The 26,291-nt window shown below is 42.7% G+C and overlaps 1 protein-coding gene across 1 annotated transcript in view; it reads right to left on the bottom strand.

Moving 5' to 3' along the window:
• ALK (ALK receptor tyrosine kinase) overlaps nt 1-26,291 on the bottom strand; it is a 327,499-nt gene that overhangs the window by 17,751 nt on the left and 283,457 nt on the right. Inside the window, exons 10-18 of the mRNA XM_074144531.1 lie at nt 26,070-26,164; nt 24,531-24,674; nt 13,536-13,698; nt 8,447-8,597; nt 5,870-6,001; nt 4,790-4,934; nt 3,747-3,929; nt 2,142-2,240; nt 1,033-1,185 (exon numbers count right to left, since the gene is read on the bottom strand). Coding sequence (XP_074000632.1) covers nt 1,033-1,185; nt 2,142-2,240; nt 3,747-3,929; nt 4,790-4,934; nt 5,870-6,001; nt 8,447-8,597; nt 13,536-13,698; nt 24,531-24,674; nt 26,070-26,164 — 1,265 coding nt within the window. The remainder of the gene's footprint in view (nt 1-1,032; nt 1,186-2,141; nt 2,241-3,746; nt 3,930-4,789; nt 4,935-5,869; nt 6,002-8,446; nt 8,598-13,535; nt 13,699-24,530; nt 24,675-26,069; nt 26,165-26,291) is intronic.

The following is a 26,291-nucleotide window of genomic DNA, read 5'->3' as shown; positions in this document are numbered from 1 at the left end:
GGTTTCACTTTCCTCAATTAATATCAAGCCATTAAAACAGATGGTTTGCTATCAACGAATTAACATGTGCACTCCCTGGGTATGAAAACAAGACCATAAAAACCAGGGGCAGGAGGTTGAGGAGGTGGAAAGAACATTACATTGCCAGGGTTAAAGTGCTGCTATCAATGCCAAATCATAGCACAAGCAGAAGGAGGACTGCAATATATCACCTCCTAAATGCATTGAATCCAGGCAGCAAAACCTGATAACAGCAAGTGTGGTATGAAGTATTCCATAGCTGCACCCTCACCAAGCATTCAATGACCATCTATTAAGGTTTACTTCACCCTGGCAAAATGACCATGCTTTTTATCCATTTTACAGGTGGGAATAGTAAAAATACAGAACAATTTTCCCATGCCAGTGACAAAGATGAGAGCAGGATCCCGCAACTCTGGAGTCACTTGCTCTAACTGCTGGGCAAGAACGTGAAGGAAACCTAGTAACAGAGCACTTGTTTTTTCAAGTAAGGCAAGACCAGGCACTGTCTTTAGTTTTCCTCAGAGATCTCTCACACATAATTTCTTATAGATTCTGCACCTGCACCTTACATGTCCAAATTCTGAAAGGAATTATATTCTCTTTCACCTTGTGCATTTTTTTGGTTTCTAAGAGGACTGACCTGGAATTTAAGTTTAGCTGGAAAATTCATTCAGTGAGCAAACTTTGATGATTTCAGAGCAGAACGTGAGCATCTGCACAATCAGGCACCAAATCTGACTCTCCTCAGTGCTGCCCAGTATGCAAAACATATACTGTGAAGCAAACCAGCAACGCTGCTCTGTGTGCCGTTCCTTGACACTGGTGTGTCTATATCCTAGCAAAATCACTCTGCAGCATATACCAGCAGGAAAGAAGGTAACGTTTGACAGAAGCCATTTTTAGGAAAGACTAGGTAACACTTTCAGGATGTCTTACAGTCCAAACTACAGCTTTTGCCATGCATTTTCTGTTTCACACACTGGCAGCCCACCCCATACACCTACTTACCTATGCAAGACACACCATCCTCTGCCAGCTCTGTGCCTGGCTCGCAAAAGCAAATGACTTTTTGGGTCTCAAGATCAACACGGCACTCATCCATCTCACAGTGACTGCAGTTAAGATGCAGCCTAATATCCACCTCTCCATGCCCCTCTGTCACTGGGGAGTGGATGAAAGAAGCTGAGTTAATTATCGTAAAGATCGTTCATATCATTCCCTCGGGCACTGAGAGGAACAGGGGATGTGGTGGTCACAGCTGCCAGATGTGCCAGGGTGGCCCCCATCTAAGAAACCGATTTCTCCCCATTTTCCATAGCTCCTATTCTTTTCTCATGTAGAAAATAACATCCAGTTAAATTAGTCCCACTGGCTCTCTTTGAGCAGATAGTCCTACCAGGTAGCAAAGAGGCTGCTCCTGAGGCTAAGGGAAACCTGCCCTTTCAGTAGCCCGTGAGGCTCACCCTTTTCTTTCTTGGCCTTTACTCTGAGATAAAACACTGCAATGTTTTCAAAACTTTCTGTCTGAATCCGTCAGACCAGAGTACATCTGTATTTGAAAATACTTCTGGCTGTTCTAAAGGAATTTTTTTTTTTTTGAGCAAATAGATATTTTTGTATTTTCTGAACACATCACAAACGTATTCAAGACACTAACTTCTGGGCAAACACAGGCTGGAGAGACAGTTTTTATCACTCCCACGCACTGCTGGGCAGCACCGCACTGTTTTCTCTAGAAAATCCCTGGTCCAACCTGGATACTTTGCTGAGGGATGCTGTAAGGAACATGTTTATTAGTGAACAGTCAGGTTCTTTGTCTGTTTCTTTCCTAAATTGCCTGAACTAGGAGGTTCTGTTACTACTTTCTTTAGCCAAAATTATTCTATAGGCTGGTAGACTATATCGTTGGGAAGTGTTTTCTAATAGCCTTGATGGTCTCTCCACCTGCTTTCTTCCTGCTACTTCTGTTTATTCTCCACTGGACTTCGTTTTGCCATCTTTCTGCCTCCTCATGATAACTCTAAACCGTACCCAAAGGGCTGTGAAGTGTACTACAAATGCAAACTGTTCTTAACATGAAATAAACCCACTCGAAGACTTCTGACCAACATGAATACCTTTAAGTGCTGGAGTGTATAAAGTACCAATTGGATTAATAAAGGACACACCATCCTCCCCATCCATCTCTGGGTCATTGTCCACTGCAGCATTGCCACCTACGTCAAACCAGAAGTTACCTTAACAGACTGTGGCTCATTGGCACTAAAATACAGATAAGCATTGCAACATGCATGGCTTCAGCATATTTAGGGCGGCATCCAAATGAGAAAAGAGAATAAATCAAAGTATTTAACATATAGGGAACACTTAGTGAGTTGTGGCATGAACCACTGGTCTTTTATCTCTAGAAGTCCGATTTAATAGCAGCACCTTGTGACAATCAATTTCTTAGCTCTGTTTTAGGCAGACTGTTGCAAACTAAGGCACAAATCTTTAACCATTTGGATGCTGTGAAACATCCCTTTTAAGCCCTTCTTAAAATGAATGTAACCAAGAGGAACATTGGAAAACAAACTGGAAAACACCAGTACTCAAGGGCTAAGTTCAGTACCTTTGCTGATCAAGGTATGTACTGTGTCAGCAGAGGGAATGAATAACCTGATATCCTTCCTCTGCTTTGCACCCTGAGACTAGGGTGGTCCACCAGGAGTGGGGACTGAAGGAATTTATGAGTTGCTCATTTGTACTTGGGCACATAGAACATATCAGGAGCAAAGTATGGGCAACACATAGAACACATTAGAAGCACAGTAGGGGTCATATATTTTGCGCTACAAGCATGCAAAGATTCCCCCACCCCACTCAAAAATGGCTTTTCCTCTTTAACCATCTCCAGTGAAATTAAAATTATGTCATGTGAGGCACTCTGTTGGAAAAAAAAAAGCATTGCACAGTAATATCAGTACAAAACATGCACTTAATCATTTAAACTCATTTCCTCTCAGGATTTCTAGTCTATCATACACTTGATTTAAGCTGTGGAGAACCAGGGGTTAAAAAGTCCACGACAGTGCAGATGGTTGAAGAAACTATGTGACCCAGGAGACTATGGGTTAGTAGACATGTTAAATCTGGCCCACACCAGTTCTAATCAACATAATGCCATCTGACAGCTGTCTTGAGACCCACAGCACATGAATAGCTCCTTGGTGACTGAAGTCAACCCCACGGTCGTTATTAACAGGGGTCCTGGCTGGCAGCCTGAGCCTCTGCCCCCCAGAGACCTTGTGCAGGACCAAGGCCCACCCACGGCAGGGCAGGGTAGAAGAAGCTGCGTCTTTCCCCTGGCATAAAGCCTGGCTGCTGGTCTCCAGGACCAAAGTCCTCCAAACACAGGTGCTGGCAACGGGAGTGCACAGCCTGTGGCTCCTCCTTCCTCAGCACTGTAACCCCCAAATGGAAGGCTTGAGAATCACAGCGGGAACTTGACGGCACATTTTTTGCAGAGTGCAAAGCCAGGATTGCAGCTGAAGGACTGACATCTGGCTATTTGCTCAGAGACTAAATGCAGTACGTTCATCTAGTGCTAAAAAGGCAACACACAGACATACTAGTACATAACAGTCAAATATGGCAGCTACAGGAGAATTATCTATCAGCGTTTTGTTGGTCATTAGCACTAAAGGAGGGGAAGGGACACCTTGAACACGAAGCCACTTTACCTATATATCCTCCGCCTCCTCCACCTGAGGAGCACCCCCCTCCACCCCCTCCGAAACCCCCTCTTGTCTCCCACCCCCACTTCTTCATGGCCTGGGGGCAGGATCTTCCTCCAGTAGCACCTTCCAGCAAGGATTTTCCTGACCACAGGAAGGAAGTGTTATCATTCCAGCCACCTCCACCACCTGCAGTTGAGAGAAGAGAAAAGGCACAGGTAGGGGTTATTTCTGTGTAAAAAACACTGCAGGGATCTGCAGAACAAGCACTCCTTGATACAAAGCACCTCAGCTGAAAGTAAGAATCTCATGCCTTGGTTAGAAGAGGGGATACATTTGCTATGCAGTGCTATGGTGACCTTTCTGTATGGCTTTTGACCACATTAATCATCTGCACCTCTTTTCACCTACCACACAAGGACGAATATTTTCAGCAGAAAATGTAAAAAGATATCCCTGCCTACTCCCCAATCACTTGTTTCTGACTTACAGAGCCTTCCCCTTCTCTTTGCAAAAAATACTTTTGAAAAACCCTATGTCGGTTCTGAAGTGGAACAAAAGGAATTTAGTGAAAGGGATGTGAAAACATCTACCAGCCCCGTTCTAAATACAACGTACTCACCAGTGACTCACTTTCAGCTCTGCTGGTTGTTCAGTCCAAGGTCTCTTCACAGAGACGTCTAGCCAGGGTGCAATTATGCTCTTTCTGCATAAGCCAGGGAAACTGTGAGTATGTCTACACAGCACAAATCAGTGCAGGGAGCAGGATGGCCACATCAGCACTGCAAACTCCCACATCAGAAATCAAACAGCTTTTGTTATGAGGTACTATGCGATTTTGGGAGAACGCTGCCATTGCTATGGCTATGCCATCTCCAATACCCTAATTTAGGCCAAGTATCCTGCACTGTGAGTACACCCTATAGGCATCTGTTATACTTCCATGTTCCCCCTGAACTGTGTTTTCATGAATATTGTCTCACCTCCTTGTGAGGAAGAATCTGGGAGTACCACATATTCACAAAGGTTTTCTTTAAAACTCTCCTTACCTGCAGCTCCTGAATTTCCATTCAACCCTGGAATAGAGGAATCATTTTCCAGCCTTTCTGGATGAAATGTGTCTGTTTTGGCCCTGTAGGCCCTGCCACCACCTCCTGCTGCAATTATCAAGGGGACTGGTTCTCCATTCTCCATCTTAACAAATTCAGAAATAAAGGCAGTGTTCAAACTCAGACACACAAATGGAAGTTCAACCACATGCTAGTTACTGCATGGTGCACTAAGCAGGCATCTAGGACTGCTCAGCACTACACATTACCATTATTTGTGCCCCCACATCCAAAAGATTAATGAATAGCACTAGTCCTACCAAGTTCTGCAACAAAGAACGTTGGCATCAGCAGCTCTATGAATTCTACCTGCAGTGCTGACGGCTCTTCGAAAGCTTGTAATGTTACTGTGTGATGACTTTCATCAAATGAAACAGCTAAGGAGCATTGCTTTATATAGTGTAATATAGTGTTTCCAGTGGTAAAGGACTGCTATGCTGGAAACTGTCTGATCATGCAAGGTTATACAGAATTATGTAGAAGCTGGGTCATCTAAACTTACTGTTAGCTTCGGAAACTGGTGTTTAGCATGAGTACTGTCTCAGCTAGTGGGTGACAGAAAAGATCAGTGGTCCCTAGCTACAAGGCTGCTAACAGGAAACACTATCCTCAACTTTTCTTGTCATTGCACCCTATAAGCCAAATGTGTAGCTGAAGCCTGATGTTCCACAATGATACATTTGAATAAAGTCCTGTGGAATTTTCCCTTTGCTGTAGAATTATATTTCAGCACCTCAGCTTGCATTGAAAAAAAGATCCAATTCAAACTGTTATGTTTCCAAAGGAAACTTCAAACTACCAAAGCAAATGTGGCCGTACCATGTAGCAGTTCTAAGAAGTGTGAAGGGCCAACTCAGCTCACTACAGCCATCAACTGGAAGTGAAGGTTACCCAGAGCTCACTTTTTGGACCCCTTATACACCCCAGCGGTGTATAAAGGTTTCTCACATATTTCAAGCTGCGATACTAGAAGCAAGTGGATGTGTTCACACTGGAGGTGCCCAGGGACTGTCTCCATACCTTAAATATGTAAGTCGCACCTCCTCCACCTCCACCTCCTCCTGCCCATTCATTGACACTTCTGTTCACACGTATCTCCTCTTCAATCACATTGTTCTCTCCAATGCAGACCTTCTGTATAACATCATTAGTCTGCAAACAGAAGACCAGGTCTGAATTCTGGTAAGAAATCGTCATGTCCTTGAACACACACAGGCCTCATGGACCCTTCATCCTCCCAAACCAATAAATTGTCCTCCAGTGAAACCACGTAAGCAGAAACAAGTGAATGCTATTCTAGAAGAATCTTGAATTTTGCTTCAACCTTCAGAAGAATTTGTTGCCGTTTTAATTGAAGTATTTTGAAGCAAGCTCAGCGCTGATATCTATTACCATGTAAAACAGCTCCAGAAACTTTTAACATACAAGACAAAGCAGAATGTACTGCAAATACTTCCCAGCAGTATCTGTATTTCACAAATGGTGGAAGGGAGTAAACTCAGCGATGATGTGACTTGCCCCATGTCACGGAACAGCTAAATGGCAGAGAACCCAAGTTTCTTTACTCCTCTTCCAGTGCCCCAATGTGCATCTCTCCAGAACTAAGGTGTATTAGTGGCTCAAATAGATGTACCAGAGCTAGCTTTCACCTAAGTGGTCATAGCATGGACAGGAACAATGAGCTCAGTGTAGACGAGCCACCTAACATTTATCTGGACTTCCAAGCAAGTTTTGATGTTGATCTAACACTGATGCTGTAGTAGCAATTTTACTGCATTACGAGTGCTGGCTAGTTCAAAGCATACCAAAACAGCTGCAATCCCATGTTTGATTGCAACGTTCATGTGACGTTCAAGAAAATACCTCACTAAGAAGCCTCCGTATTTCCTACCTAGCATTTTTTCCCCTCTACTAATTACCACCAAATGTAACAAATCTTTTGTGTTAGGCAAATCACTACACTCATTAACTGATCTCAAACGCAACATTACACCATCATTTATAAGTACTTTCAGACAATGAACTAAGAGAGGTAACTGTCACTTCAATTTTAAATCAGAGCACTAAAGCGCATGACAAAAAGGACTCCATTGTATTTCTAAGTTGCAAGTTTTGCTTCTAGCTCACTTCACTTTACAGGTTTCACCTCAGTAACACTATCCTTTTATGCACACTGACCTCACTAAGTCAACAACACTTTAAGGGAAAAATGCACAAACAGTTGTTACAGTAGGATTGACCTTCTGCTTCCTTCTGCTTTCATGTCTGTGCTTTGTTTTGGAAGAGGAACCTGATAAAAGCATCCTCAAGTTACAAATTATTCTGTTGACCACAAAATGTGTTCTAGGTTGTGCCAGAGAATGAATGGCATCCATTCTGTGTGTGCAGGCTTGCCTGTGGAACTAAACAACCCTCCTTTCCCTAGACTTCCCTCTCCTTAATTGATTTGGAGCTGGATGGGGATGATTAATAAAACGACAAAGTCAACGACCCAAAGGAACCACTAGATTACAATTGAATTAAAAAAAAAATAAAAATCCTTCATGGCAAAGACATAACTGATTACAATCCAATCTAGTAAAAGTCCCTTCTAGAAGTCAACGCAATCTCTTTGCCTCAATGAAAGAATTACATTAGCACTCAATAAATTCTCACTAAGATTACAGTGGCCTGCAATTTAATGAGTCCATATATTATACTCAGCTGGAATGTCCTAGTTATAGACGTTAGATGGAAGTTTGAGTTAGGGCATTTCTCATTTCAAAGAGGTTTCATATTAATGGTTTGTTTGTAGATATGTATAATTCCAGTTTTAACATTATTTACTTCAGCACCCAGCCTTGAGAACCCTTCTTTCTTGTCTACATCCTTCAACCTTTCACTGTTGTAACAGACTGCTAAGATCTCATCTATTGGACGCCATCCATTAACAGTTGAGAAATGCACTGCATTTACAAGTCCAGCTCAAACCTCTAGGTGAAATTTCATCAGATCTCTCATCTTCCAAAGGATACTGAACAATTAATAGATTATTGTGCCTGCAAATGGAGGAAGTTGCACCTTTCTGTCAAGGCATTTGCAGCAATGGTTGGGTAGTAACACAGAAATCAGGACTGACCCAGCAGCGATTAATTTGTCTCTCCCATTCCCATACAGAGAATAACCAAACAGGCTCCGAGAGGTGGGTGTCTCCAGAGCTGCAAAGTGCTGTGATAATGGCAGGGCTGGGCTCAACAGCAGAGCAAAGACAAAGCTCTGTGAAGTCAACTTTAAAGACTGATCTCTGACTAAAGACTGATCGTCCTGAGGAAAGGAGGGCAGGGTTGTCTTTTATCTCTGAAAACCCACACAGATGCTCCGAGATCAACCAGCATCCTGCAGTGTATTATCAATGGGGCCTGAATGTTGAAGAGGGAGTGAGAACAGTAAACATGGTGCTTCATCTTTTCACACTCATGCCCTCCTAGTAAAACTGTAGCTATCCCTTGAACCGTATAACCCAAACCCTATCAAGGACAACGGTTTTCTCTGTGAACAGACAAAACTCCATGGATTTGTAAAAACGATTAAGGCAAAACAGAAAGGGCAATCACTTACACTAGGACAAGCATCTTCTCCTTGCTGTCCCACCAAGATATACAAAGTGTCGTCCTTCTGGAGGTCAAAAATTCCCAGCACAGACACGCCATGGGACCGCACCATGGTGTTCTTTCCTCCTTTCCCACCAGCAGCTCCATAGCCTGAGATGCTGCAGGAAAAAGAAAACAAGAGCTTGGCACCTCAGTTGTTACAGACAGGTGGAAGCTAGTATAAACCATTTCTGGGCACTGTTTTGCACACCTGAACTGCACACAGTGACAAAGGGCTGTGCCCTGAAGACCTGACACTCTAAATAAACCTAAACCCAAAGCTTGAAGACTGAGATTGTATGCTCTACATGGACCTATGAACTTGGGTAGCTACAGAACAGCTTCTTTCACATTGATTCTATGGGCAAATACTCACTGAGGACAGAGTGAGCAAGTCCCTGCAGTTTCAAACTTCAATATGTGAACCACATCTTATTTCCCAGAAGGTGTACCGTTGAGAGGTTTGCAGCAAGAAAGAAAAAGAACAGAAGCAGGAGAAGTGGTAAGTACAGCACATATGGCTAAAGAGAACATTAAGGACAAGACTGACAGGGGAGATTTGAGAAAGCAGACAGCAGAAGTGGTCCTGGTAGTACGGACTAGATGGGAAACAGCTCTCCTATTCCCAGGACCAGAGGAATATAGAAGAGTAGACGGACATGATGCCACCTGCAGTAATCAAGGAAAGTAAAAGCCTCCTGGCTAAACTCACACTCACTGTGAATGTCTCGTCGTCCCCTCCCAGGAGTGGCCAGGTGGCATACACAGGCTGCTGCAGCCTCAATTAGGGCTCTTGGATCTTTATTTCAAGCAGTCAAGATTCAGAGGGCCTTAATGTTGTTGATGTATCCAAAGATTTGGCTGTACCACTGTATTGCTCAGCTCCTCCCTCTCCCTTTCTAAGTACATAAACAATTTACATTGTTTATCAGCAAAGGAAGGGCATGGACCTATTGGAACGAGTCCAGAGGAAGGTGACGAAGATGCTCAGAGGGCTGGAGCACCTCTCCTATGAAGACAGGCTGAGAGACTTGGGGCTGTTCAGCCTGGAGAAGAGAAGGCTCCAGGGAGACCTTAGAGCCCCTTCCAGTACCTAAAAGGGGCTACAGGAGAGATGGGGAGGGACTCTTGATCAGGGAGGGGAGCCATAGGATGAGGGGGAACAGTTTTAAACTGAAAGAGGAAAGATTTAGATTAGATATTACAAAGAAATTATTTTCTGTGACCATGGTGAGACACTGGAACAGGTTGCCCAGACAAGCTGCGGATGCCCCGCCTCTGGAAGTGTTCAAGGCCAGGCTGGATGGGGCTTTGAGCAACCTGGTCTAGTGGGAGGTGTCCCTGCCCATGGCAGGGGGTTGGAACTCGATGATCTTTAAGGTCCCTTCCAACCCAAACCATTCTATGATTCTATGATACATACTTGAAGTGGCTTTTATCAAAGGATTTCAAAGCACTTTATAAAAATCATGATAAAACACACATCTCTGCTGCAACAAAAGACAGAGTTACTCAACTTTCTGAGCAAGTGAGTGGTGGTACAGTGAGCTCAATTTAGATCTGAAATAAGCAGGTGATTCTCCACTGCAGCTATTTCCATGAGAGCAAAATTCAACCTGGAGCATGTACACAGTGACTGCAGGGCTGAGAACACAAAACTTCCTCTTGGCTTCCTACCAGTTCAGTGTAGGTGCTCTGCTTTAACTCCTCCTGTCCTCTAGCACCCGGTTGGTCTTTGCCCAGCACAGTCCTGCATGCAAACAGGCTACAAGCAGAACGAAGCAGCAGTGCCCATCATGAGTGAGCATCTTAAACAGGTTGGGAAGCCAGATTTCAGCAGCAACTCGTTTTAACAATTAGCATGAGAAACCCACCTTGTGACACTGCTCTGAGGCAGCCAGCGTGGAGCAGTTCTGATGTTGAAGCAACTATGGAGCATCAGGTGCCTTAGAGAGCACATTAGATCCTTGCAATGTGACATGATTATGTTCATGCCACTGCTGATAACCAAAGCAATCATTCCTCAGTAAGGCTGCACTGGAGCCAGCAGAAAAAGTGACGGCCACAGCATTGGGTTACCCTGAACAGATGCTGCGTGAATCTGAAGACTGAGTTGATTTGCTGTTGAATTTTGTCATGGCTAATGAGGTGCACTACCAGGCACAGCAAGCTGGCAGGGCTAATCAGCTGCAATTAGGGGCCATATTTTTCTGTGTATGAACAGATTTTGCGTACAAGCAATGATCTTGGGAAGTTCAGGAGAACCCATTGTGGCCTGGGCTTTCAAAGGCTGCAGACAAATGACAACAGGTAGATTCAGGAGACAGTCATTCCTTATTCAAAACGGGTGTCACTATTTAAACAGATGGGTTATCTTGACTTCAAGTTTTAGCAGGATCCCTTTCCTTAGGCACAACGTTCTTTTACAGGAGGAATCCATTTAACCATATTCACCCTGAAGAAAGATCCAGGCCACCCTGAATAGATATAACCAGAACACAGAATACCTTCCACTGTCTTCCTCCTTTTCTTTTAATATGATACTTGTAGGAACTGAAAAAGAAAACTGCATCTTCAGGAAGGATCAGGAGGAGCAGAATGCAGTGGCTGTGCCAACAAGGGCTGGAGAAAAAAATCCACCTCTAGGCAGACAGGTCATGGAAAACACTGGAGCTAGTTTTGAGAATATGAGGAAATGCCAGTGCCGAGGCTGGCCAGCTTAGAAGGACACCTTTTTGCATTCCATTGTGCCATGTTCTTGTGCAAGAAGGGGCAAGAGAAAAAAGAGGACAGTGGAAGTGACAACAAATGGACACCAGCAAAACAGACCAAAGATTCTTGTTTTAAAAATGGAAAGAATACAGAAAATGGATGGTAATGTGTAGTTTATTACAGTTCACTTCTCTCATACTTGATCATAGGCCTAGCTATGGGATGACAAGACCTTCCGAATGCTTAGAACAAAACCTGAAAAGGAAAATATTTTTTATATTATGTAGCATTATTGTTATAGAATGTGCAGTCCCATGGGAGCAAACCAGATTATTTTGACCATATCATCATTGGAGCATGTAGGATTCCAGCCAGTGTGTGGCAGCCTACTCAGACCTCCAGAGATGGTGGGGTCTCCTGGGTGAGGTTAGCTTGGGCTGGTAGAGTTTTGTGCAAAGCTGAGCCTTCAGTCTTTGCATTTCAGTAACACGTATTCTGCCTCGTCTTCACACAATCTATATCCTTTTTATGCAATTATCAGGAATGTAACTCACTGCTCTATATTATGCAGTATAAACCACACTGATATGGCGTAACAACAGCTTTCCTAAGAGCCCAACAGCAAGCTGGAAGATTTTATCTCTGGGTCAGGTATACTAGAGATGGCTGTCAGGCTAACTTACGGGACTCACAGTGCAGCAGGCCTGCAGGGGAGAACTAAATACAGGCAGTGGGGCCATACTCTGGGAAGCCCCACAACTCATACTGCAACTTGACATTTTCCTAAGGCTATGCTACACTGGCGGACTCTGCTGCCCCTTCAGCAACCCAAAATGAGGAAGATGTCAAGTTCTTTCAAGTCCACAATTGCCTCCTCCTTTCCCCAGGCTGTGAATTCTCTACTATAGCCTTAAGAGGTGTAGAAGAGAATGTCATCCATGTATATATAGGTTACCAATGACATTAGCCACCTATTATCTATGCAGAACCTAAAAGTCTGTTAGGTCATTTATAGGACCTAAATAGACAGGTCCTCCCTGCAGGACCTGTGGTTTGTATTGTGTAGCAAAAATCAGCCTAGAGTTGCACTGGTATTCTGGCTCCTCTTGAGCTACAATATTAAAGAAATGACAATGTTGTAAGTTTAATGCCTCTTCTCTTTTAGGCTATACTTTATAACCGTATTTACTGAATGCTGGCCCTGAAAAATTCTATTCACCTCAGGCAACTCATTTTTGATAGCTGAGTAAAATATCATTAATGCTTTTTTCATTACCATCAATCCTTGAGGTAATAGGCACTCAGGCAGAACCTGCACCTAGCCTAGCCTAGCCAGTTTCTCAAAACTGCTTTGCAGTAGACTTCTGTTAGAGACTGACATCTTTCCTCAATACTAATATTCTTTTTCAATAAAAAGAAAAAAAAAAAAAAAGAAGGTGCCAGTGAGTTTTAACTGACATTTGTTCAAAGCCTGCAGTGGCACGTTCTGCTTTGAAATCCATGATACTGTCATTGGTTTCAATAGGGAATGTTGCATAAAAAAACCCGCACAACTAGATAGTCATTGGTTCAAACAGACAGTTCTGCTTACAAACTGATGCATGTAATGGCTTGATGTTGCCATTCAGATACAGTGAACTAAATTTCGATTGTACTTCTTTACCCAGCAAGAGCAAAAAGAAAAAATGATTGGTAAATATCTGATTAAGTAGCATTGAACCGTATCTGATCATCTCCCTTTGAAAATAACTCCACAGAGGGATTTAAGTGTTAGAATCCTTAGTATCACAGAGCCTAACATTTAGGTGGCTGGCTTCCAAAATCAATTCTATAGCGGGGAGCCAGGCTTACAGGCTCAACTTACCATGCCTAGATTAAAAAGGCAAGATGCTGAGCAGAACTTGATGCAAGCTGTCCCATGAGAAATGCTGACATAAGATTGTGCCTCCTATACCAGGTAAAGAGTGGGAAAAACTCATTCTGATCCCAGAATTCAATGGATGGCACATGGGATATGTATGCCCCTTGGCCCAGGAAGGTCAAAACTCTTGATTTTCAGCTACTTAGAGAGCTCTCCCAACCTGTAACCATTTAGGCTAAAGATCTGTCTGCCTCAGCTGGTTACTTCTCTTTTCTTCTCTCTTTCACCAAAAAGTCACATCTTCCAGACAAACAAATCTGAGACTGGAAAGGCTGGGAATCACATGATCAAGGAGAAGTAAAACCCAAGCAGATCTGGCCAAACTTCTGAATATAACACTTCATATATGCCTAGCACCTATCTGTAGCTTGGATAAGTTTCAAATGCAAAGATTTATTATGACAATCAGAGACGGTTCCCTTACCTGTATGTGTTGGTTGCTGGTACTCTCCAGATCTGAATGCCTTGAAGAATCCCTTCGGCTCCTACAATCACGCTGAGGTTGGAGTTCCTGTAGGCATCGTTGCATTGGCTCTGCGTGGGGCCATAGGGTCCACTGGCACCACAGGTTGTGAATAACCAGTGATCTGAAATGAGGACAGATACAAAGCATAATCCGAACAGCCAAAGATCAAGCAGTTGTTCTGCTCTTTATTCACTCTCCCTCGCTGGATCAAGAGAAGAACCTGACCCCCAAGGTTTCAGCCAGAACAAATACTCACAGAATTCTTTTTATAGACTCATATCTCAGTATCTGACAGCTGCGTATCTCGGTATTTGACAGCTTTTCGTCTATATCTCCTGAAAGCTATCACAACTATGAACACAGCTTTACTTTTTCTAAGGCTCAAAAAGGCAAAGATCGCAGAGCAGAGTTAAAATGCAACACAGACTACCCAGTTTTGGGCTCTGCTCTCTGGGCTGTTGAAGTGCATGCTCATAACCTCAAGACTGGTGCATTTTAGCCCTTTCACTTTCTACGGACGTTTGATGATTGAATTTATTTTACATGGGAAGGTAGCTGTTAATTAGATAGAAACCTGTAAATACAACATCATCTCAGTGATTAAAACATAACAATAAACTAATTGTATTTTGAATGATTATTTGCTCACAAGAGAGTCAAATTAAGCTTCAGAAGGCAAAACACCTAACGGAGGCGTGTAAAACAAGCCTTCAGCTTGGCATGTTTTAGATTTGTGGGTGTAAATCAATGCGTTCCTATTACAGCCATTTGCATCAACTGGAAGTACTAGCCCTGTACAAAGAGATTTCTAGAACAAGGCTCTGCTAATTTGTGCCTCAAGGATCTAATATTTTAATTTGAATATACAATGCTGCCTCCAATGTACCCCCAAAAAACCCAAGAACAACAGGTAAGAGCAGAAAAGCACCAAAGAAAGCAAGGTCTAAAAGTTCCTAAAGCAAAATGCTTCAGTAGCTCTGATATTGACAGTTGTACACCAGAAGTTACTGGTGTTTATTCCTGAAAAAAAAACCCCAAAACAACCCACCCCAAAACCAAAGCAAAATCTCACAGAAAGTGGAAGATAAGAGACTCATTCTGTCAGCTATCACAGTGATTTAACATTGCAATATCCCACTGGGCTAAGCCACCTGCACTGAAACATATGTTTAATAAAGCAGGCAGGTAAGTGTCTTCGTTTGGAAGGATAAGAAGCCATTTGGATGTCTCCGGTGAAACATCAAACACATTCCCAAAGGTAGAAGCAGGTAACCTTCAAGGGGACAATAAGCCCAAAACATGAGAAAATCAAGACAGAAAACTGGAAGTGATAAAACCTAGGAGAGCCCACAGCATGTGTGCACTGCCGCTATGGTAAGGCTTTATATTTCTGATTTACTCCCTTTGAATCTTGTTCTTTAGGTATCTGCTTACCTGGCCTTGGCAAAAGTATCTCTAGACTATCACATGTGTAACACTCAGCAGAGCTGGACCTGAAACTGGCAGCTCTTGACTCTCACTGGGTTCTAGTCGTACTACATCGTATTCCAAAATGTTTATTAATAGCCCTCTGTTTCCTTAAAAGCCCAGTGTCCTGGTGGAAGAGAAGAAAAACGTCCTCCTGCTGCAAACATTACACCTTCAGACTTTGAACTGAAACAACCAGAAAAACTTTTGTATTTTCTGCCTGTTGGACAGGCTAGAGGGGTCTCACTTCCAGTGCAGAGGCAGTATCAGGGTAAGAGCAAACAGTGCTGGTAATTTAAGATAAGTGAATATGTATCTAAGCTCTTGGAATCTGGCCTTTAAGAGCATGGGGTATGAAAAATCACAGCTATGTTAAGGCAGGGAGTATGATGTAAGGAACCTGGAGATGACTGAGCACAGGAGGCACTTTCTTAGATTTCAAAAGCGGTCCTGTTGTAATTAATACACTGGTATATACAAGATTATACGTAAAGCTGCCCAGGTTCTGCAGCTGCTGCAGTCAGCGCTAGCAGACATACCTTCTTGCTCTATTCAGCTAGAGAGTAGACAGGAATGGGAAAAGATGTGTCAGAAGTAGCAGAGCTGAGCAGTGACCTTTGCCCAAAACATTGCAGTAGGAAGTCTGGCCCAAGTGAAGTCCATGGGGAGACTGCACCTGATTTGGACAGGCTGAGAGAATTGGGGCTGTTCAGACTTAAGACGAGAAGGCTCCAGGGAGACCTTATTGCGGCCTTCCAGTACCTAAAGGGGGCTGCAGGAGAGATGGGGAGGGATTCTTGATCAGGGAATGGAGTGATAGGACAGGAGGTAAGGGTTTTAAACTGAAAGAGGGAAGATTTAGATTAGATATTACAAAGAAATTATTTCCTGTGAGGGTGGTGAGGCACTGGAACAGGTTGCCCAGAGAAGCTGTGGATGCCCCATCCCTGGAGGTGTTCAAGGCCAGGCTGGCTGGGGCTTTGAGCAACCTGGTCTAGTGGGAGGTGTCCCTGCCCATGGCAGGGGGTTGGAACTCGATGATCTTTAAGGTCCCTTCCAACCCAAACCATTCTATGATTCTATGATTTGAACCAGCAAGGATTTCAGTAAAACCCACAGCCAAATATTGTGCAATCTCCTCTTCTGTCACTGCTGCACAGACTTGCAAATAGTCCTCCTCCTGTTTATATGCACTTTCATATGCGATACTGAAAGCCAGTCCAACATGTAACAGCTTTGTTACTGAATTAAATGGGACAGAATATGGCATGGGAAGAAGTCACCCCTCATTTTGACATAATTAGGACAGATGGGTCTTAGTTACAATTCTGGATACAGACTAAAACCCTTCTCCTTCCCTCCCTCTGTTCTCTTACACATTTCACAAGCCAACCCTCAATCTGAAGATGTAACAGAAGCCCAAGGCCTTAAACCACTCACCCAGTAACAAAACAGAGTACCGCCCATCTTAGGTAACCCACCACTCCTTTTTTTAAGTAAGAATAACCATTCACTCCTTCTAAAGCATTGATTTTCTCCTGAATCTAGAAATGAGTGCAGCATGTCTCATGAGCTCAGAGAGGGTGTTTCTACAGGTTGCTGCATGCCACAGCAGTTTGCAGTAATTCAATTTGAAACATTATTTTGATCTCCAAAGACTAAAGCAGCAGCACTGAATCGAAAATCCTTAAGCAGCTAGGTGAGAAGCATAGATTTTTTTTCCATCTGTGCACAACTGTGGTCTGTTGCATACTGCCCAGCATCTCCTTCCTCCTGCAGCGTGCAACAGGCTAATATCGCCGGCATCTCACACTCACACCACCAGGAAAAACATCAGGACCCTCCAGACTAAATCTTCCCAAACAAATAAGCAGGTTTCAGAAGTTTGCCCAGCTTCACACAAGTTACATGTGCCCAGTTTCAAGAAACAGTCGAGTGTTCCCATGATGAAAACTAACAGGTATTTAAATGTAAGTTCCTTATATATTCCGTCATTGGCAGTTGCAAGATGCTAACTGGGTTTAAAAACTGGAAATTCCAGTTTAAGGTGGGAGAAAAAGAAAAGAAGTGAAAATTATACCGAGACTCAGAATTGGGGTACTACATTTTCACTGAAAGGGTTATTAAGCATTGGAACAGGCTGCCCAGGGAAGTGGTGGAGTCACCATCCCTGGAGGTATTTAAAAGATGGGGAGAAGTAGTGCTTAGAGATACGGTTTAGTGATGGTTTTTGTCAGTGTTAAGTTGATGGTTGGACTCGATGATCTGAAAGGTCCCTTCCAACCCAGGCAATTCTGTGATTCTGTAAATAATTTATACATCGCTTCATTAGACGGAATCCCTGCTTTCACAAGAAATGTGAGGAAACATTTGGTCTTCTGCCTGTTCACCCACACACCTGCCCTCCTCAAGCTCCCTGGCAGTCTCACCAACACATTGCTAAGGTCCCAGCAACAATATTTTGCAAGAAATGCCACGTTGGCTCTATTAAAACAGATTTTAAAAAATTCCCTCTTCCCAACTTTTCTTTCCAAATTAGACTTACTGATGTATTTATACACGCAGTCACTCATGCTTATTTTCTTTTGCACAGCAGAAATTCTAATTTTCACACAGATATATAAAACACACAGCAATCAAGACACTGGATTTCAGTCACTGCAAAGGGGAACGATGTCCTGCTCTCAGAAAACAAAAAGAACAAAACCCCACAAGACTTAAAATGACTAGTTCATTTGAAGCTCTGATACTACTTGCAGCCCAAGGCAGCACTGCTGCAGGCGCTGCTGCAAATAACAACAATGAAGAGAAAACAGGGGCGCAAAGCCGAAAGCACATTTGTACTTCTAACGTAGAAAGCAATTTCACTGGCACACATATTTCACTGGCGCATAAACTCCATATCAGACGTAGGCATTTCAACTCTCAAGGCCTAAATGTATTAACTGGCATTCGTTAAATTAAGCTGGTTTGAACCGAGGTTCAATTCGTTCCAAACCAAAACTTTACTGTGATTTGAGAAAATTAGCAACCAAGCCCCACGCTGCTTGGCTGATCTTGGAACCAGAGTCATGCATTAGTGAAATGCATTAGTGCTTTAAAACAATGTGTAGGCAGCTCATGGAACTTGCTGCCACAACCTCTATTCTCTGTTTCAGTCTTTCCCTACTTCCAATAGAGTGAAAAATCACATTAATAAGGGCTATAAGGTCTCATGCTTCAGGACCATAAGAACCCCAGTGGCTAAACTTCTGGAGGCAATTAATTCTGTTAGTTGTCCCTCAGGGAGTTCATTTTACTTCTTCCTCTAAGGCAGATGTCATCAAATTTGATGCCATGAACCAAGGAAAATGCTTGCTTCACCTATTCGTAAAAACATTTGCAAGCTCCCTTACAATACTTGGCCAATATGGGAAATCAGAGGCTTACAGAAAATCGCCCGTCTTCATCTTCACTAACGTATGGCTGCCATCGGCACCATGGTGTGCGTGTGGATATACCTTTTACTCAGTGTATGAGCAATCTGTTATATATTACCAGTAACTGCAGGGCTGGTCTGTGCTGAAAGTTTGTAAGAAAAATATATTATAAGTGTATTTAAGAAACATGTTTAGTGATGTAAGGAAGGAAAAACTTTTCAATGTTGCTTTGGGTTCTGTTGTTTAACAGTGTCCCGAGAGCAGTAATTCAACATTATGACCTTTTACAGGACTAAGTTTGCCAGAGATTGATGAGGTGGGGCGGGGGTTTGAAAGATGATGGTAAATGGCAGAAATAGGTTGTGCTCATTCTTGAACTGTTAAATGTGTCTACACAGTGATATTAATGAGATATAAAATGATCACAGAAATTAGGGAGTCTTGCCAGCAATACCAAAACCAGTTACATGGGTATGGCCAGACTAAGAGGAGGCGATTTTCAACTATTTATGGAGTTACTATTTCTACCTCTGTCTTTCCACTTTCTAAATAAGGGTGGCAATGGAAGACTTGGACGTGTTTTTCAGTTCAACAACAAGAGCATCTGCAGTGATGACAAACATGTGCCAGATTGATCCTGAGCAGAATTTCAAATAAATACTCAAAAGCTTGATTCATGCTTTAGATTTTTCTGAAGTGTCCATAAAAGAGAACACTATCAGGGCATCCATGTAGGAAACTATCTGTGGTCGGTGTAACAGGGCAAGGGCATTGCTCGCTTTGAACAGCGATGAGAACCACTTGTTTCTTGCTACCTTTTGGCACCAGAAACTAACAAAGCAGCATGAAGAAAATTAAGTGAACATAAAAGAGAAAAAAAATTAAAGAGATAGTGGGAGACTTCCTTAAAGGGTGTTAAGTGAAACATGCTTTTAATTTTTTGGAATTTGTTTGTTCACAATTACAAAGGATAGTAGGAGTGTATATTGGATAACAAAGACCAAGTTGGGTGGAGGTGGCAAAATTATTTAAAAACCTTTCCTGAGATTTATAGCAGTTTCTGCACAATTTAAACTGCTATTCTTAAGAATGGGCGGCTTTAAAATTTAGGTCTAAAATGTGTGAATTGCCCTGTATATTTGAATTGTATGATTAATTCTGGAGAGCTTTTATACTAATTCAACTTCACTGTGTTGGGATCTGGTTGTATGTTGATTTTCATTATTGCACCTTTGCAATTTTCAATCCTATGGAGAAAGCAAGTGTAAACAATGCAATAAAGAAATTCATGCCTACATAATCTGAGGTCCTATCATCCGTCTCCAAACATTTTCCATCACTATTCAGGATACTGCTTTTGTTGGGAGGAGGGCACTGAGCTGTTATTCACTGTGTTAATTGATGCTTAATACAAAAATACAATTCTGCAGATACCTTTATTGCATTATGCCAACAGTTCAGTTAGGATAATTGCACACAAAGAGCAACCAAATGTAATTTTCTTTTACTTAATACTCACTCCGCTGTTCCTTTCAGCTCCTTCATCTGATTAACTAATGTGACTCAGAGTTCTTCCGAGAAACAGCCATGTAAGTACTCGTAAGAGGACTCTCCCTGATGCAAAAGACAAAATCTGTGCAACCACTAAGTGTTGGGAATAAGAGACTGGAGCTGCAGGAAAACAGTAATCCAGTCTGGAGGAGAAAATGATATGATGACAGTTTCCATGCAAGAAACCACGGTCGCACAATGGCTGCTGGATGTGCACATCAGATGGGACAAAACAATGCAAGATTTAAGGGGAAAGAAGGTTAATCTTTTTGTACATTCCACAACACACCATTTTTGTACTGTGTGCCCTGACATGAGTAAGCCGTCAGTGGGACAGATCAGAAGCTGAAACATCAAAAAAGAGGCTATCCTCATGGTATTTATAGCCTATTCAGAAGCACCACAAATCTTTAATTAAAGCTTGATTGCTCTGTGTCTTGTTATCTCCTTTCGCCTACTGAGAATCCTATTTTGTCTCCTCCAGTTTCCATGATAGTAATTTGTTTACCTAGAGTTCCTCATTATTGCTCACTGTATCTTTATACGCCTGAATTTCCCATATTCTGGCCTTGTATATAAAAGGAAATTGCACTGGTTTGATATAAATTGGCTTTTTAATTGGTAGTTAAACTCCCTGTAGAGAAATGATATGGTTTGAGCAGCTTTCAGTTTTACTTAAACTAATACCTAATCAATTTAAAAATGAAGCCAAAGTAAGCTTGGTTTACATGAAAATAAACAGTGCACAGATTTAACCATTTCAATTGAAAATCCTAGTTCCACTGAAGTTGTTTCAATTTTCTGGTATACACAGGTCTTACAACTTCTTTGCAGGCTTCTTTCAGAATTATGTTTCACCTGCAACCTTTCAGCAAGAAGTTGGTACATCAGCAAATAACGTCATTAATTAACTGAAAAGGAAAAGCATTTGCATTGCTTGTTGATCGTCTATCTAATGGTCACTGGCACTGCAAGGAACTGTGTGACTTGAAACCTACGGAATTGTTCTGTGTTGGTCCTAGTCATCATCAAGAAACAAGGAACACACTGACAGCGGTTACAGATTTCTAGAAGCTTTAGGATCTTTCACAGTGCGTGTTTTGAACCTTTGGGGTACTTATCCTGGAGGCACCGCAAGCCATGATAAAGCAATGGCAAGGCCTGAAGAAGTAATTCCCTAGGTACAGAGCCTGAGAACAGAAAGGACAGGGAAGTTGGTGGTGATGACTATCGCTTCAGCTGAAAACTGATTTCCATGCACAAGCAAAATTGGCAGGTGCCCGTAAGAGGTTGTTCTCAGTTACAAAGGAGTGAATCGAGGTCCATACCCTTGAAAGCAATGGAGCTTCTCTGGATTTACTGTCACGTAAACAAAGTGGTACCTGTCTTCCAGATTGTTGTTCCTGCTGTGTAGGCTGATGGGTCTTGGGGAGGGTATTTTATTATCCTGTTGTCTTCTCAGCTATAGGAACACAATTCTTTGTTTTAATATGATTTCTTAAGAAGGAAATATTATAGCCTGTGATCCGTCACGCAAGCCAAAGATCACATTAGCTGTAATTACTTTTGGCTGAGCTCATATTGGTCAATGCAGTCTTTGAGACTTCAGGGTGGCGCTGATGTTGTTGGTTCACTCACACAGCACTAAATACGTGGCCATCAAAGTAAAGGCCTTGACAGACTCAGCCTAAGGTTTCCTAAATGCATTACAGGATGCAGAAAGAAACAAGATTAAAGCTGGGTAAAATGAATAGCCCAGGGTCCAAAGAAGCATCCATACTGTTTACTGAGAGCAGGCACTCAGCAACACAAAGGAAAAAGGTGATTCAGTGCTGGGGAGACCCTCAGAAATGCAATGACTTCCCACTGCAGGAAGCTGCAGCTCACCTTCTCTGTTTTCTGCCCTGCCTACACCGAGGACACAAAGGGGAGAAAACTGCTGAAAGAGTGATTTCAAACCTCAAGGGCTGCAGACAATTTTAGACAAAACATGAACAGGACCGAGGATCAAGTCCAGAAATTAGGCAAGCTGTCTTAGATACTGCAGGAATTGCCTTGAATTTTCACCCCAAGGTCATAACAAATTATTTGAATTGCTCAAAGTACCTCGGTGACCTTATCTTCTACCCCCAGGCAATCTGATTCCCATTATTTCTACTATCCACTTATTTCTTCAAATTCCATTCCTCAGATAGGATAGTGAGCAGAGATAGGACAGTGAGCAGAAAAACTAGATGCCCCATCATTTCAGGTCTAGTGAGAATTAGGAGGTAACAAAATTCTCAAAGAAACTTACAGCCACGAGATTTCCAGCCTAACACCCACACACCCACTTTACATTAACTTTGCATCCAAACTTCAGGCTGTTCTCCCAATCTGAACCTGATACCTAATGGCTTTTGCATTACTAAAACAGTACATACTCTGGAAGGAAATGTACAGTGGCCTTAGGGAACTACACCACCACCTAAGCATTGACATTGCTATGGAAAGTCAACCACAAGTCCACAGTCTACACCTGTGTACGGATCTTACCACAAGATCACTGACCACTGAATACTGAAAGCACTTAAAAGGAAAAGGCGGCTCCACTTACAGGCAGGAAACTGAGCTACAGATATTGAAGGGAACACTTCAAAGGATCTGCAAAGAGAACGTAAGGGCCCTTTTAGAAATTAGACCTTTGTGACCAGCCCAAGCTCACACACGACATCCATAACAGAGACAGACAGATGCTACAGCTAAAGCTATAGCTAAAGCATGGGGCCACCCAGTCCAGTATCCTCTCATATGGGCTCATTCCCTCTGCCTCATTCTCCTGAGACTCCTGTCAGTGCTCCTGCACTTTTCTTGCTGAATCATAGAACGGTTTGGGTTGGAAGGAACCTTAAAGATCATCCAGTTCCAACCCCCCTGCCATGGGCAGGGACACCTCCCACTAGACCAGGTTGCACAAAGCCCCATCCAGCCTGGCCTTGAACGCCTCCAGAGGCAGGGCATCCGCAGCTTCTCTGGGCAACCTGTTCCAGTGTTCCACCACTCTCCCAGTAAAGAATTTCTTCTAAGATCTAATCTAATTTCTTCTAAGATCTAATCCCCTCGTCCTATCACTCCACTCCCTCATAAAGAGTCCTTCTCCATCTCTCCTGTAGCCCCCCTCAGATACTGGAAGGGGCTCTAAGGTCTCCCTGGAGCCTCCTCTTCTCCAGGCTGAACAGCCCCAATTCTTTCAGCCTGTCTTCATAGGAGAGGTGCTCCAGTCCTCGGAGCATCAAATCAGGAAGTGAAGCTGGTAAGGAGGAGGGAAGGAAGCCGACTGAAATAGAAATGCATGTGTACAGCCCAAACCGGATGTTGTGAATGTGTGGGCAAAGCCCAAGAGGGGAAAGAGACAATTGTTTGGGAGACAGTGATGTGAGAGGGAGGGAATGGAAATCTTGCATCCGTTTGGCCCAGGCTGCTACAGTTAAGCAGGAAAGGGAAGCTGGGGGACAGGGAAGAATGAAATAACATTGATCGCACAAGACTCGCATTTCTAACTAAAAATCATGTTTTTAAAACAAAGTTCAGTGCTGTACTCTTTCAAATGGGCAATGAAAACATTACTGAAAAAGCAAAGCTACGTTATTTCAAACCAAGCCTGTATTAACTAGAGATGGGTACTCAGGTCAACACATGATGGACTCAGTCAATTCAGAAGCTTCGTTTTCATTCCTGCCTATTTTTAAATGACTATGACACCAAACAAACCTGGCTTTCAGTTTAAAAGCATTTTTTACTTCAAGAAGAGGCTCCTGCTGGTTCTTTCTTTCACCAGTTTGCAATTGAAATCCAAGTTACAGTTAACAGCTAAAGGCAATTGCTTTATAGAGCTTGTTGTTTTGTTTGTAAGGGACTTGGGGAAAAGCTCTTGTCATGGTTTAACCCCAGCCGGCAGCCAGGACCATGTGCCTGCTTGCACAGTTCTCCCCCTTCCTCCAGAAGGGCAGGGAGAAGAGGGAGGAAAGAAGGAGAAGGGGAAAAAACCTCATGGGTTTAGATAAAGATAGTTTAATAGAAACAATAACAGAAAAGGAACTACACAAGTCACTCTCACCGCCTGGTGAATTTGCACTGCCTGGAGTACAGATTTTTGGATTCCTAGCCCCCCGCGCCTACCCCCATTGATATACTGCGCATGAGGTCTATGGTAGGGAATATTCCACTGGCCATTCAGTTGTTTGGTCCAGGCTCCTTCTCAGCTTCCACTGGATGCTGAAAAGAGTCCTTGAGAAGCATAAACATTGCTTAGCAACAAATAAAACAACATGCATTGTTGACATTCCTTTTATGGAAATCACTAGAAAGAAAATTAACTCTTTTCCTGCTGAAGTCAGGACAGCTCTGAACAAAGGCTCTGATAAAAAAGAAAAAAATAAAGGAATCATGTTGCATTTAGCCACAACTAACTGAAATCTGTATTAGTTGGAAATCTCTGCTGTCTGAAAACAGCAATTGTCTCAGACCAGACAATTACCTGCTGGACCAGAAATGGGGGCAGTGTTGAGTTGGAGATTTCCCAGAAGCCTTTGTTCCCATCCAAACTTCTTCTGGCCACCTCTACTGGTGAACAAGTTGCTTGAGTCTGGAGTAGTACCTCGAGGTGTCTTCTCTCCACTGACTAGAAAACAAGAAGTCACATACTGGTTTATTACGGATGGTGGCTGAGTCAGGATGTAATGCAAAACTTAAGCTAAATTAAGGGCCAGGAGGCTTCTCTGCAGAGAATAAGGGCCTGCAGTCGCTGGATATAACACTATTAAAAGGAAAGGGCAGATTGACTTTTCATTGCTGTTATGGAAACTGTGACAAAAGAAAAATAAACAGGAATGAATGGTGGGTAAAACAGCCAGTGAATGAAGCCACAGAGCAGAAATACAGAATACAATCTTTACCAAATGTTAGAAAGCCTCTGTTTTAGCCAGTAAAAATATGTGTAATCTTTTAAAATTACAGCCCAATTTTAAGATCTCTTTAGAATATGGGAACCCAAAGTACATTTAACTTATGCACAGAAACCTAGGAGTATCACTGCGTCAATGGAAAGACTCACAGCCCCGGCTGATCCAAATTAACATATCACAAAGCATATTAAATATTCTGCTGTTGAATGAGGAAGTGGTTTAGAGGTTTTCAATCCAAACAGGGCTACAGAGGTTGTAGCTTCAAGCCTAGGAGAGGAAAAGACACCCTTGAGTTCTACTGCTCAACCCAAGGTAGAAGTTTCATGTGTTCAGAGCAGCAGTCCCCCAATCCTCACGTTAAGTCGTTGGTCTGAGGTACAGAGTGACAGATCATTGAACACATTTGCAAATTAAGCAATTCACTATGCATGAGATTGTGAAAGATGAGCCAGACACAAATGCTCAGTAAAAATCTAAATGGGGTGAAATCTGCCAGCGGAGGTATGGACTAGGCATATTCTAGAGGCCAGTCAATCACGAAGTTTGGATCAGAATCCAAATTTTTCCCAAGAGCAGGAGGGAGTGAAGATCCTAGTTTCTGATTCAGACTTAAATGCACATCAGTCCAAATAAAATAACCTTGTTCTAATTTAACTGGAGTATTGTGCCCAATGTTATTGCAAAGTTAGTGTCAATCACAGGATGCCTGTCTTTCCCTAGCCAGAGTCCAACTGTCATTCATTTTGATAACTGTCACACAGCAAACCAGGTCGTGTGGAACTCTGTAATCACAGCTTGGCTTCTGCATCAGCCTGGGTGGATAGGTGATGCCACCGTCTCAGCTGGAAGCTGACTCTCCTACACCATATGTCTTAACTACCCATTTACTGCCAAACTTAGAACCTATTCGCCGGTCGGTTTCACTAATAAGGTCTGCATCTGAGCAGTCTCCTCCATCTAAGCACAGCTATTTCTCAAAGACACCTTTACATTTCAAGAATCTTTTGAAGGTAACAACACCCAATCCCTCCCCCACAGTTTCAACCCCTTTCCAAATTTCAGTTACATGGCAAATAAAGGACAAGTCACTTGCAGATAAAAGGAAAACTTACTTGTTAAATAACAGTCCAGACTAAGGGAGACATTGTCAAAAGCAATAATGGCATCAGATCCTTCTTCCCATGAAGCGACGATCTGAAACCAAAACCTGCACAGATTGGAAGAACAGGGATTAAATTCTGTTAAAGGGATAAAACTCAGAGCTCTTTGCAATTAAAGCAGTTTTAGAATGGGGGAAAAAAGCTTTTCTTTTCACATATAAAAGTATTAAATTG

The sequence above is a fragment of the Numenius arquata genome, chromosome 2 (genome assembly GCF_964106895.1).
Source record: "Numenius arquata chromosome 2, bNumArq3.hap1.1, whole genome shotgun sequence".
In the NCBI taxonomy this organism is placed as follows: domain Eukaryota; kingdom Metazoa; phylum Chordata; class Aves; order Charadriiformes; family Scolopacidae; genus Numenius; species Numenius arquata.
Note: the sequence above shows the minus strand (reverse complement) of the source record. Positions and strands in the feature narration are given on the sequence as shown.